This window comes from Xenopus tropicalis, chromosome 8, assembly GCF_000004195.4.
Source record: "Xenopus tropicalis strain Nigerian chromosome 8, UCB_Xtro_10.0, whole genome shotgun sequence".
Classification (NCBI taxonomy): domain Eukaryota; kingdom Metazoa; phylum Chordata; class Amphibia; order Anura; family Pipidae; genus Xenopus; species Xenopus tropicalis.
Genome location: NC_030684.2, coordinates 120480919 through 120496172, shown reverse-complemented (window position 1 = coordinate 120496172; position 15254 = coordinate 120480919). Strand labels below are relative to the sequence as shown.

Sequence of the window (15254 nt, the reverse complement as noted above, 5' to 3'; positions counted from 1 at the left end):
TCAGAGACGCAGCCCCAAGGCATGGGACTAAGCGGATGGTCAGGAAACAATCCAACATCATACACAGAAATCAACAACAGCACAGTACCACAGGGTTAGGAATTAGCAGGGTCAGACAGGCAGATTTCACAACAGTATTTTCTGGCTAAAGCACAAATGCTAAACTCTAACTCACAACAGAACCTGATTGGTCAGGCAAGGAACAAAGCAAGACAGGGTCTAGAAAAAGGTTTCTCCTGTAGCTGATTGGGGGAGAGGTGCAGGTAAGATTAACCCCTACCATTGCTGGAGCTACACCATTTTTTTTAATAATGAAGCTTTATCACTGGGTATGGTCCTTGCTCGATCTATTAAAATATTCTACCAACCCTAAAGACTGTTATCATAATATTTATACAGGTATAGGACCCGTTATCCAGAATGCTTGGGACCTTGGGTATTCCGGATAAGGGGTCTTTCCATAATTTGGATCTCCATACCTTAAATCTACTAAAGAATCAATAAAACATTAATTAAACCCAATAGGATTGTTTTGCATCCAATAAGGATTATTTATATCTTAGTTGGGATCAATTACAAGGTACTGTTTTATTATTACAGAGAAAAGGGAATCATTTAACCATTAAATAAACCCAATAGGGCTGTTCTGCCCCCAATAAGGGGTAATTATATCTTAGTTGGGACCAATTACAAGGTACTGTTTTATTATTACAGAGAAAAAGGAAATCAGTTTTAAAATTCTGAAGCATTTGATTAAAATGGAGTCTATGGGAGACAGGCATTCCGTAATTCGGAGCTTTCTGGATAACGGGTTTCCGGATAAGGGATCCCATACCTGTATCTGTATATGTAACCTTTCTACATATAGAAACTGGTGTATGAAATTGTCAGAAATGTACCATTTAAAAATACATTATTCTATGTAGTGACACCCCCCCCATATGACTAGTCCACTCTCGGCCCTGTGTGCTAGTAAAGCTATCTACTACATTATTAGTGGTACAATACAGGTGCAGCTTCAGCATACAATCTATTCTGTGCAAGGGCATACATTCTTAAAAGTAGTTTTTTTTACAAGGTTATACTTAATATAAATAAATAAATACATTTGTCAAGGTAGTTCCACAACCTAATTTCAAATGATCATCTAATCATCATTCTTATTTCATTCAGATGCTATTAAGGGGATATCCTTATCAAATAAAAAAGTGCCTTAAAACACTAGAACAGATAAGACCACACAAATATATAACAAGATGAAATCCTCAACATTTATCTAAATGAATTAGGCACAATTAGAACTTTGTTAAAACATTGTAGTATAAGTACAGCGAGTGCTGCAGGAATTACTCACCAGATTACGGCACAGTTCCTCCCCGGCATGTATCTGGTTACAGGGGCCAGTGCTGCTTTATATCCTAATGTTCCACTACCTGCTACATCCCTCTAGGATCCCAGTTTACAAGCTGCTAACCAGTAAACTATAAATTCATATATTTTGTTTGTAAAAATACCAAATAAAACATTGCCTGCCGCAAGGGAAGCAAAACACTATAATTTCCCGTGAGTAAAATAGCCCAATGCAACGCTGGTCTAGAAAAACAGTGAATAGCATTTTAGTAGATAAAATAAACATACTATATTGTAATAATTTAACTATAACATCAAAGAGTAATAGTGTGGTACAGTATGAAATATTAGAGTGGTTTTCAGACATATCAGTTTTGAGTCTTTATTGGTGGGTCACCAATAGCTCTGATGCCCCCAACTTAAAAAGGTGATGCAACCCTAACCCACTGGCTTGGTCCCATAACCACATAGAGCAACAGCTTAACAGTTTGGTCATTTCTGCTGATGAATATCTGTTATGCAGTTGACTGAACAAAAACAAAAAAGATGGTAATGGATTCATAATTGTTTATTCAATTTTTGCACAGTATTCCTCAAAACTCATATAAGTTTTTTTTATGAAGCTCTTTAAATCGGCAACGTTCTCGGTCTTTTAGGCAAACAAGGTTTGTTATCTGCTTCCTGGAATAGTCTGAGGCTGAATGCAGCAAGCATGGGTGTAGCTTCCCCAGCTGCCTCTGTTTGATTAAAGGGGACCAAACACCGTCAGAGTAGTAGCAGTACCAGGAGCCTGATGCCCTCTTTGATTCCTGTAAGGCCAAAGTCACAGCTGGCGTATAGTCTGCTTCTTTCCACCTACGTTTTGTATTCGGGTAAAGAGAAGAAAATCAGTTCTCATCTTCTGCTCCATGTCACTGCACTGACAGGAGCCCTAGGCTACCCGGTCAGCCACCTTGCCCCTGCACCTCCATCGCGCAACCACCATCCCCACGTCCGTGTGTTTTGGTGCCCATGCACAGTTCAAACGAGCGGGGGGGTCGGTTTGTGCGATGCGAAGAGACGCAAAACGGATAACAGCCTAGAGGTAGGTAGGAGAGGCTCCTACCTGGCGCCCCCCAATCGTTGCGCTCTAGGCAGCTGCCTCTTCTGCCTACCCCTATTTCCGGCCCTGCCCGAAAAACATGGATGCTGAGGGGGCTGCTGCGTCACCTTCCTCTGAGGAGATCCGGGCAAGTCTCCTTCAGCGTCTTGGGGAACAAGAAGCCCAGCAGGACCAGATTATCCAATGCTACAGAGATTTCCTGTAAGGTTGGATGCGCTCCAACAACAGCCTGCTGCTCCTACTCCTGCTTCTCTCCCAGGAGGAAGTTCTCCACACACAGCTCCAGGAATGTATGTAGTGGAGCCTAAGGTTCCTTTCCCTGAAGAGTTTTCTGGGGAGCATAGTAAATTTTTCGCCTTCCAGGAGGCATGTAAATTGTATTTTAGTTTCCTCCCTCGTTCCTTTCCCACCGAGGAGCTGAAAGTTAACTTCGTTATGACCCTCCTGCTTTGGGATCCACAGCTCTGGGCATTTACTTTACCTCCCTCTGAGTTCTGCTTGGGCAAAGTCATTTCTACTCCCCAACAAAAATCTTCTAAAGTCATAATTCCGGTCCTTTTGGGATGGGATACAAGTAGTGTGGAAAGCTTGGCTTTCATTGATTCCGGGGCGGAAGGGAACTTTTTAGATTCTAACTTTGCCCGCAGACACGGAATACCCGCACTTCCTCTATTTCCTTCTGTCAAGTTAATTGCTATAGATGGTACTTCCCTAGGTTGTGGGGTTATATCTTTTAAGTCCGTAAGTTGTTCCTTGTCTATAAGTTCTCACCATGTGGAACAAATTTCCTTTTTCATCATAGATTGCCCGCGTACCCCGGTAATCTTAGGTCTCCCCAAATTGATTGGCTAACTAATAGAATATTTCAATGGGGAACAGATTTTCAGAGCTTATGCATGAAGGCCGTCCAAGTACTGGCTGCAATTTCTTTACAGGGGCTACCTTCCCCTTACTTCCCCTTTACAGACGTCTTTTCTAAAAAGGCTGCTGAAACTCTTCATAGTTACATAGGGTTGAAAAAAGACCAGAGACCATCAAGTTCAATCCTTCCAAGTAAACCCAGCACACCTAACCCACACCTACCAATCTATACACTCACATAAACTATATATACAACCACTAATACTAACTGTAGATATTAGTACAGTGGAACCCCCAATTTACATCCCCGGATTTTAAGTTTTCCCGCTTTTTACACCGTTTTTTTGTGGTCCCACCAATTTTAATGCATTCCTATGGGCTCTATTCCCGGATTTTACATATGAATTTCCCGCATTTTACACTGTTTTTATCATGCCTCTCCCTAGCAAATCGCTTAGTTTTAAGGTAAAAATACAGCTTACTTTAGGAATTAAAGTTTCCCCCATATCTTGCGATCACAGGCGCCATCTTAGGAAGGTCAGCGTCACCACTATCGCCTCATATTTCATACTGCGCATGCGTACCTATCCGGGAGCGTACAAAATACCGCAAGAGTTGCACAAGTATGGGGAACAGCTGTACAAGGTGCAGATTTTTGTTTCAGTGCTGTACAGTATTCTTTTCCGCATCTTATTAATTTATAGTGATATTCAAACTTTTAGCAAACACATGCATTAAATGCAAAATGTTTTACAGTACTGTAAAAAGTTGTTTCAGTACTTCTGCTAAAACCTGTGAAATAACTCAGTAAAGGAACTGTGTTGCAAATAAAAAATTATTCCTGTACTTATTTCCTTTAAATCATTGACATTTATGTGTCCTTAACACATTTCCCTGATTTTACATTTTCCCTGATTTTACATCTTTTTTTCATGGTCCCCTGAAAAACGTAAAATGGGGGTTCTACTGTATCACAATAGCCTTGGATAGTCTGATTGTTCAAAAACTCATCCATGCCCCACTTAAAGGCACTAACAGAATCTGCCATTACCACATCACTAGGAAGGGCATTCCCCAACCTCACTGCCCTCACCGCGAGGAACCCCCTACGCTGCTTCAAATGGAAGCTCCGTTCCTCTAATCTATAGGGGTGACCTCTGGTGCGTTGATTGTTTTTATGGGAAAAAAGAACCTTTGATTGTGCCATAGATTTAATTCCTTGTTCCTCTCCTCCTAGAGGAAGAACTTACCCCTTATCTCTTCCTGAGACCCAGGCAATGGAAGAATATACTAAGCAAAATCTGGAGAAAGCGTTTATAAGGCCTTCTTCATCTCCTGCAGGAGCTGGATTCTTCTTTGTAGAGAAGAAAGATGGGGGTCTCAGGCCATGTATTGACTGTAGGGGTTTAAACAAAATCAAGGTCAAAAACCGTTATCCCCTTCCCTTGATTTCTGAACTCTTTGATAGAGTAAAGGGAGCCACTATTTTTTTCTAAGCTCGATCTAAGAGGCGCTTATAATTTAATACGAATCTGGAAAGGGGATGAATGGAAAACAAAGCATTATGAATATCTGGTAATGCTCTTTGGGTTATGTAATGCCCCTGCTTTCTCCCAAGAATTAGTAAATGACATATTCCGTGATCTTTTAGGCCAATCTGTAGGATACCTAGATGATATTTTGATTTATTCAAATAATCTGTCTGATTACCGTACTCATGTTCAGGAGGTCTTACTTAGATTAAGGCTGAATCATTTGTATGCTAAAATTGAGAAGTGCATCTTCGAATCACTTCAATTCACTTCAATTCACTTCCTTGAGTATATTATCTCCCATAAAGGTTCAGGCTATCCTAAACTGGGTACAACCTTTGTCTCTGCGAGCCATACAGAGATTTTGGGGTTTTGCCAATTATTACAGACAATTTATTAAGAATTATTTGGTGTTAGTAGCTCCAATTACTGCTCTCACTAAAAAGGGTGCTGACCCAAGTATCTGGTCGGTAGAGGCCTTAACAGCCTTTAAACTGTTAAAGGAAGCTTACATTTCTGCTCATGTACTTCTGCACCCTGATTCGGCTCTCCCTTGTCTAGTGGAGGTAGATGCTTCTGAAGTTGGGGCAGGGATGGTCCTATCTCAGCCTCATCCTGTGACTAATAAGATTCACCCGTGTGTTTTTTTTTCTAAGAAGTTTTTTCCTACGGAGATGAATTATGACATTGGACCATAAAGTTGGCATTTACTGAATGGAGACACCTCTTAGAAGGGGCTAAACATGTAGTAACAGTAATCACAGACCATAAGAATCTCTTATATATTGAATCTGCTAAACACTTAAATCCTAGACAGGCCAGGTGGGCATTATTCTTTTCTCGTTTTAATTTCATTATAAGCTAAAGACCTGGCGAAAAGAACGTCAAAGCAGATGCCCTGTCTAGGAGTTTTGACCCCAATCCGCTGCAGAGATTTCTACCTGATCCTATTGTCCCTAAGGTGTGATTGTAGCAGCCCTGAGTCCAGATTTACTTACTTCTTTGACTGAAGCTCAGGTTAACTCTCCACCCAACGTACCCCCAGGGAAGTTATTTGTTCCAGAAAACCTCTGTGAGTCGGTTTTCTTAGAGGCTCATGATTCTAAGGTGGCTGGGCACCCTGGCCTCAATAAAACCTGTTTTCTTATGTCCCGCACCCTTTGGTGGCCAACTTTGAGACAGGATGTTGGTAATTATGTTGATTCCTGTCCAACTTGTCAACGTTCCAAACCTTCCAGGTCTTTGCCTCAGGGCCTACTACAATTGCTTCCGATTCCTGAAAGGCCATGGACTCACATTTCCATGGATTTCACATTTACCACTGTATTTATTTTACATGAAGGTGTTTCTCTTACTTACAAACACACCGCACTAATTTTTTCAATGCAGCTTTTATTTCCTTGTTCCTTAGGCAGTAGATCATGGGATTGAACAAGGGAGTGATTACAGTGTAGAGCAGAGAAAGAACCTTATTTGCAGTTAAAGAATGGCCATTGGAAGGAACCACATAAAGTGCAACGAGTGTCCCAAAGAAAATAGCTACAACGGACAAATGTGAGCTACACGTGGAAAATGCTTTTTGTCTCCCTGTGATAGATGGGATCCTGAGAATAGTAACAAATATGCAAATATAAGTAGCAGTTATGAATAGCACTGGAAACAAAGTTGTTGGAATGGCCACCACAAGGTTTTCTAGCTCCACAGCAGATGTGTCTGAGCAGGAAAGTTGTAAGAGTGGAGCAAAATCACAAAAGAAATGATTAATGACATTGAAACCACAAAATTCTAATTTACTAACAAAAATCACAGTTAGAAAGGAAATTAAGAAACTAAGAACCCAGCAACAAACGACGAGCCAAATCTGAAACTTACTGTCCATGACTGATATATAGTGAAATGGATTGCAAATAGCCAAATACCTGTCGTAGGACATAACGGCAAGTATGAAACATTCTGAGGTTAATGCAATACCAAGGAACTGAAGCTGTGTGATGCAAGCAGGAATTGGCATGGATAATTCTCCTCTAAGTATACCATGTAGCATAGTGGGCACAATACTTGTGGTTAGTATTATGTCAGACAGAGAAAGGTGACTGAGAAAGAAGAACATTGGATGATGAAGGCTGGGGCTTGATGATACCAAAGTAAGAATTGTGACATTGCTGGATAGTGCTACACTGTACGATATGAACAGCAAGAGGAAAAAGGGAATTTTGACGCTTTGAGGCACTTGAAATCCTGAAAGGACTATTTGTTGAAAGAAGGTTTGGTTGTTTCTGCCCATCTCCTGCTGAAACAAATGATGGTGGTTATCTCAAAGTAAAGCATTTTCCTATGAAGCACTAATCACTGAGATGTTGTAATTACATAGCGGCATGAATCAGCAGCATGATTACACGTTAATTAGCAAAAGGTAATATCTACTTTTGAACTTGTTAGTCCCTAAAAAAGTATTTTACCACGGAACTGAGATTTCCAACTACATATTTAATTGCAGCTAATGTGGCCTGTAAATGTAATCACATACATGCAAGGTGATAGTTACCTTGTAAGTATAACTGTTCCAAGTGTTATCAGTTCACCACACAAATCAATAAATCAAGCGACTCTTCTATCTGGGTATGGGCCCTTGTGTATTGTTGGAGGAAGGATATCACAGAACCATAACCCTCAGATTGAGCAAATACATTTAAAATAAACAATAACTTCTATATTGCAGAAATGTAGAATCATCAATTAGGAGACAGTCTGAAATAGGTCAGTATTCAGCAGTTCCTCACATACAAAGAACACAGCCAATGCTTTACTGTCAGGGTCAATAATAGAACAGAGGACTTTGTCAACTTGGAAGTGTCCAGGCCTCAGTTCTGAGGGACTCCAAGTGGAACTCAGGCAGAACAGCGTCTACCCCCAAGTCTGTACAAATCCCTACTCTGGGATGGTACACCCATGGCCGTGCCTCTACTGCTGCTCACTAGCTAACCTGATCCTGCCTCAACCTCCTGGAGGGAGCTATTACAGAATTATTTTGACACAATCTTCTCGTCCTGGGCCTTCCCACCACCCAGGCCCTATGCTACATCCACCTTCTAGTAACATGGAATCCCAGAGTACTTGTGTCTCCCTTTGTATACAATAGAATTATAACATCTTTAGGCCAGTTACAGAGCTGCCAGTAAACTATTTTAACCCAGGAAAAGGAAACAGCTTCCTATCTATATCTTAGGGCCACACTTAGGTCTCCAAAACATTAAGGGACTGCCTGAATAAAGGGTTATTGTTTGGCACACTAGAAGAGGAGCTAAGGAAACTACACTTCTCAATTTTGTCAAAGAAATGGGTCTGTTGCTGAACTGATCAGCTCTTTAAAGGAACAGTAACACCAAAAAATTAAGGAGCTTTAAAGTAATAAAAACATAATGCACTGTTGCCCTGCACTGGTAAAACTGGTGTGTTTGCTACAGTAACACTACTATAATTTATATAATAAGCTGCTGTGTAGCCCCGGGGGCAGCCATTCAAGCTGGAAAAAAGGAGAAAAGGCACAGGTTACATAGCAGGTAACAGATAAGCTCTGTAGAATACAATAGTGTTTTATCTGTTATCTGTTATGTGCCTGTGCCTTTTCTCCTTTGAATGGCTGCCTCCATGGCTACACAGCAGCTTATTTATATAAATTATAGTAGACTTTCTGAAGTAAACACACAACTTTTACCAGTGCAGGGCAGCAGCACATTATATTTTAGTTACTTTTATACACTTTCATTTTTTGGTGTTACTGTTCCTTTAAGTTTCTCTATGTATTATGGTTGATATGACAAATGAAAAACCCTTCTTAAGCCTCAAATACCCAAGAATACCTTATATGTTTTTCCTATATATTGTATATGGTTCAGGTAATGTCTCCAACTACCAATAATGATTGTGTTACTTTGCAGATTACACAGCATCAAGTTATTTAACTGCCTGTTGGTATCCAACACTAATATTGTCATGTGAATAGTGAATATACAATACACAGATTCCTCTGTGTGCATCCTAATCCTGAAGAGGGAGAGGTAATAGTGGTACATTGTAGGTAGAGGGAGGTTATATAGTTAATAGGTCACCGGTGAGATTAATTAGTTTAAATATTGTTTTTGGTCTTGAAGGGTCTTCTTGGACCCACCACAGAAATTGTTGGGGCAGCTATTATTGATATTCATGATATGAATGATACGATATTCATGATTCAAGGTATTCCTTTTTTTTTTGCTTGTTTTACACAGTTTAGTGGGGAAAATATTCATTAAATGTGAGTTTAGTCGAAGTTGTAAAAACCTCTAAAACTACACAAATCCAAATTATCCATATTTGATAAACAGGGCTCTAAGTAAAAATCTTATCAGTAAAGGCTTGAAGACTTTAACACGTAGAGCTTAGAAGAGAGACATAAGAGACCTTGGAGCCAGAAATGGTGTAGAATAACAGCATTAAATCCAGAATTCAGTAAAATAAAACACATCCAGATAAATTTGTCAGTAATTTTACACAGGTTTTCCCCCCTTTTTGTGATGTTGTTTCACACAGTATGATAAATAGGCCCTGTAATATCACATTCAGTTATTTCAAGGAGGGAAGTATTGAGAAGATGTATAAAATCCAAGGGTCCCAACAGTAAACTAAAATCCAACCTAAGCAATATTTCTGTACAAAAAGGTCTTTAAATAAATGGTATTGTCTTGTTGCAGATGTGGTGGGGAATAAATGATTATCGCTCTCAGTCTGCCTTCATTTCAGAAAGAGCTATACACAAATAGAAAGGTCTTTTAGTAGATTTAGTGGGGACTAATAAGTTATTTAGAAAGGCACATACACCTCTCCAACCGCTCCTCCTCTGCCATGCCACTCTGCCAATCCCTGCACTGGCTTCCCCTACCATCCAGGATAAAATTCAAACTAATGACTCTCACATTTAAAGCAGTCCATAACTCCCCCCTTCTCTGGAATTCACTCCCACAAACTGTCAGACTTTCTCCCAATCTATCTGCCTTCAAGAGATCTCTAAAAACACATTTATTTAGAGAGGCTTACCCTAATCTAGTTTAGCAATACCCTGTGCCCCACCTCTCACAACTCTGGTCATGCCCATTCCCACACCTTGTGTCTCAAACCTTTCTCCTTGTAGATTGTAAGCTCTTTTGGGCAGGGCCCTCTTCAACTCTTGTATCGGTTACTGATTGCTTTATATGTTACTCTGTATGTCCAATGTATGTAACCCACTTATTGTACAGCGCTGCGGGATATGTTGGCTCTTTATAAATAAATGTTAATGTAAAATGTACATCTTGTCTAAAAGCAACCAAATTAAATGAAACCTACATTGTAGTTACGTTTGCTCTGCACCTTTATAAATGTTTTCAGTTATGGGGAAATAAATATGGGGGGCAAAAAATACAAACCAGCAAATTTCATCATAAACCTGGGACACTTCAATTTATAACTAAGGCCTTTGGGCAAAGGAATCTTTGACACAATATTCTACTTACCGGTATTGTCATTGTTGTTGTTTTAGTGCATTTACTTTTGTTAAGATTCCTTAATCCAGGCAAAGAATGTTTTCCCCCAGATATATAAATATTGCTCTTACTTGGGTTTATAATTTATGGCTGATGCCAAACATGGCTGCAATTAGTGCAGTTACACAGCTCTGTAGGGTTACGGAGCCTCTTATAGACACAGGAATATGCTGAACTGTGACTATAATTGTGTAGGGGATTCAGATGAAATTCTCTTGGGTGGAAATTTAATTAGATCTAAAACATATCATGGGACAATCATCTTATTACGATTTTGACATTAATATATCTAATTTGTAAATGGATGTGTAAGGAATGGTCCTAATTTAAAAATGTACTACCTTATTCTATGGGAAAAAATTAAAAAGTGCTGAGAGGAAAATTAGGTTTGATTTAAACAAAAAATTGTTTCTCCGACAGGTCAAGATTTTTTTAAATTCATATATTTTCCTCATATTTTATTGCCACACAAATTTAGGGGCTATTATCTGCAAGATCCATTCAAACCAATAGGCACATCAAAAATGTTTTTAATGTAATGGTGGCCATTCATGGGCAGATTTTATTTGCCAATTTGGCTGCTTCAGTCTGAGTTGGCAGGTTATCTGCCCATGTATGGGGCACTCAAAATGGGCCGACTTAACTGATATCTGGACTGTGATTGGCTCATTGATGCCATCAGTTACCCAGCCTGTATCCCCATCACTGTACTGAGTTGAGCATATTGAGATAAGATTCACTTGTTGGTGACTTTGCCAAATGAGTTGATATGTAAATATATGATCAGATTTAATCTCTCTAGCATACTTGAGAATTTTTAAGTTGCTTTACCTTTAGAGAACAATTCTCTGGCACCTTCATGACCCCATAGAAAACTAGAAGAAAATGAATCTGCCCCTATTTATGCAATATAGATTAGCCTGCTTATACTTTTCTAAAGATGGGGGTAAGGCAGATTATATATAGGCATAAAGGTTGAACTTGATGGACGTATGTCTTTTTTCAACCTAATTTAGCACACAGCACACTTTGCTGTAGGGTAGGAAGCAACCAGCAGCTAAGTGGACCTGATAGGGAACTGCAACCTGCCTCTGCGTGTGTGGCTGCAGAGCTGGGATTAGCTAGCCCCTTCCTACTGTACTTCTGGCAGGGACCATTAGAATACACAAACATCCCATTTGAAACACAGACAGGGACTGTAGCAGATCTATAAGGAGCTCCAATAAAGGGGACATTTTTAAAGATGTAAATTTTTAGCCCAAAGTAAAACCAGTATCATATATTATTCTTTATTGCCTACAGCATGAGGGATGATATACACTAATTCTATATGTCTTCTTTCATTTTAAATACAACAATACAATTTTGGTAGTAACAGTGGGCCAGCACTGCGATTCTATGGGAAGAAAAAGGAGATATTAGGGGCCATTGATCCCCTTTCCATTCATGTGAAGCTGGTAAACCTGGAATATTAACTATGTGATTCTTTTCAGACTTTCGTATTGGGAAAATTGACCCCATCATTAGTTTACATTAAAACGGTGCTGCGGTGGCAACATTATAAAGAGAAATGGTAGTATATTTGCTTGGCATTTAAACCAAATACCTTGCAAACAAGACGCCACCCAAGTGCCTCAGACAATTATGCTGCCATCCTTTTACTGAGCTGCGCAATTCTAGTGCTGATATACACACCCATTCTGCTTACAGTAAATATGGCTTATCTGATATGGCCAAACTGACCAGGAACTGAAATTAATGTTATGTTTTTGAACAGTCAATCATTTTCCACTTTAAAATAAACCTGCTCCAGATTACATATCCCTTGGGATGAACAGTGACCCAGTTTTCCAACGGACAATTGTCAGTTACTAACAGACCCCAAAAAGTACCTGCAGCTTTAGCACGAAATGTGTTGTTTAATATGTTTTAACTTGTGTATAAGTTGGCACTGAGTAAAGAATGACAATGGCAACAGTCTAAATTGTAATCTACTAAAATGTATACAGCTGCCAATATAATCCATAGTGCTGAGCAGAGAGGAATAATATCATGGGGGATAAGCAGGGAAGGTTTCATGTAGTCAGAGAAGTCTGTGTCCCTCTGTCTGAGGCTGAACTACAGCTGGGAATGAAAGCTAAAAAGCCTACATTTTATAAAGTCAATTTCTATTTGCAATTTACAATGTTATGGACTTCAAAAATAAATGCTGAAAAGTCCAGAACCACAAAGTACCTGCATTTTTAAAATGAAAACAAAGCACTGTAAATCTCATGTATTAGTGCAATACGTATGTTAAACTGGTTTACACTTTTTTTTAATTCATCTTTAATTGTACTGTTTCATATATTTAGAGTTTTTATCAGGGATGTTTACCCTACTTTTCAAATGTAGCTGCCAGCATCCCAACAACAGTAAATAACTGTAACATCATTAGCAGTGATGTCACAATGCTGCAGCCTATAGAGCTGTTTGTGGCCTCAGAGGCACAAAGTAAACATTAGCCATGATGTCACAATGCTAGCAGCTAGGAGCTGTTTATTAGCGGTGATGTCACAATGCTAGCAGCCTGTAAAAGCTCAGTAACAGCACTTCTGGCCTCAGATGCCCCAGACTAGCCTGACAGACAGATCTGCCCTGCGCTGGATCCCGCTAGGAGAAGCAAAAAAGGGAATTTGGTATGTATTGGTATGAAGGTAAGGTGAGATTTAGAGCCTAGTTCCCCAGTCTGCTATCACACAGATCATTTATGGCATTTAACCTGTGGTTGTTGAACTATTAGTCTTCTCTAACATCTTTTTGAAAAAAAAAAACGCAGGAGCTTTATTTTAGCAACAGTTTTGAATATATTTTATTTTGACAGAAACATTTACATTTCTTAAGCACCACGGATTTTAACTACAGTTGTTGGATAGGATCCCTGCTATTGGTTCTTACTTGTTGGCCACTTTTAGATTTTAGGTGATTTATTTTGCCATATAGATACAGGGTCTTTTTTTTACCCTGTAAAATCGCAGTAATTATCAGAATTTACCATGCAAAAAAAAAAAAACCAGCAACATTATTATTTTGCCATGCATTTTGTTTCACGGGAAGGGGGGGGGGGATGCAAGAAAATGTAAATATACCAAAGCTGCCTATCCATTTACTCAAATGCTATGGTGGAATATAAATGCACTTATCCAATGCAGAAACCTATGCTTATAAAGGAGTACATTTCTTTAGGTGTAAGATACCTATAACAACACTTCCTATGCCTTGATATCTGAAAATCACAAAGTCATATGAAAAATAGTTATAACCAAAGCTCTATATGTGTGAAAAATAATCCATAATTACATAACAATAACTAAATACTACCCATACTAAATTCAAAGAAAAAAAAGAACATATTCAGTTTAAAAATAAAAGAAACTAGAAACAATCTATTGTTATAATAGTAATAAGGGATACATAGTAGGACTTTGTTTGGACCTGGGGTAGTCTGGATAAGGGATCTTTCCATAATTAAGTTTACTAAAAAATAATTTAAACATTAAATTAACTCAATAGGATTGTTTTGCAATTAATGAGGTTTAATTATATTTTAGCTGGGATCAAGTACAGGTATGGGATCCATTATCTTGAAAGCTGTTATCCAGAAAGCTCCAAATTACGGAAAGCTCGTCTGCCATAGACATCTGCCATTTTAATCAAATAATTAAGAATTTTAAAACTGATTTCCTTTTTCTCTGTAATAATAAAACAGTACCTGTACTTGATCCCAACTAAGATATAATTACCCCTTATTGGGGGCAGAACAGCCCTATTAGGTTTATTTAATGGTTAAATGATTCCCTTTTCTCTGTAATAATAAAACAGTACCATGTAGTTGATCCCAACTAAGATATAATTAATCCTTATTGGATGGAAACCAATCCTATTGGGTTTAATTAGTGTTTTATTGATTTTTTAGTAGACTTAAGGTATGGAGATCCAAATTACGGAAATACCCCTTAACCGCAATACCCTTGGTCCCGAGCATTCTGGATAACAGGTCCTATACCTGTACTATTTTATTATTACAGAGAAAAAGGAAGTCATTTAAAACAAAATACTTCATTTAAATGGATTCTATGGGATATGGCTTTTCCGTAATTCTGAGTTTTCTGGATAACAAGTTCCCAGATAGCCGATCCCCTACCTGTATTGTATTACAGTACCAAAAAGCCACCTATACTGGAAAAAGTGATAATTCCTGCCCATACCGACCTAACGTATCTACAACTGAAAGAACTCTATATAAATAAATACAGTGTACCAGCGAAAAATTACAAATATTCATATAAGAAGGGTCTTTTACTATTTTTTTTTGCATTATACACTTCACAAAATACATTCATTTGAATGTTTAAATGTTTACTTACAATAATATTTTATTGCTCTTAACCAAAATTATTGGTACTAAATATATTAATAAGCCAATCACAATAACTCCCTGCATCTCTTGTACTGTCTCCTGTCAGCCCCTCTTGGCTCTCTGTGCTTCTTTTTAACCCTCATATGTCTTTCTCGCTTTTGTGATTTTAGTGTGAAAGCTGTTCATGACCCATTACACAGTTTGGCATTGCCCATTTGTGGACTGGTGACTGCGGATTCACTAATATCACAATAACTCCCTGCATCTCTTGTACTGTCTCCTGTCAGCCCCTCTTCGCTCTCTGTACTTCTTTTTTACTCTCTTATGTCTTTCTCGCTTTTGTGATTTTAGTGTGAAAGCCGTTCACGACCCATTACACAGTTTGGCATTGCCCATTTGTGGACTGGCGACTGCGGATTCACTAATATCACAATAACTCCCTGCATCTCTTG

The 15254-nt window shown here is 38.8% G+C and overlaps 1 protein-coding gene across 1 annotated transcript; it reads right to left on the bottom strand.

The window, feature by feature from the left end:
- Positions 1-6196: 6196 nt before the first annotated feature.
- Positions 6197-7129, bottom strand: LOC116406797 (olfactory receptor 6B1-like). Its single transcript, XM_031891710.1, has one exon. It carries the CDS (start codon positions 7127-7129, stop codon positions 6197-6199), a length of 933 nt encoding a protein of 310 aa, XP_031747570.1.
- Positions 7130-15254: the final 8125 nt, after the last annotated feature.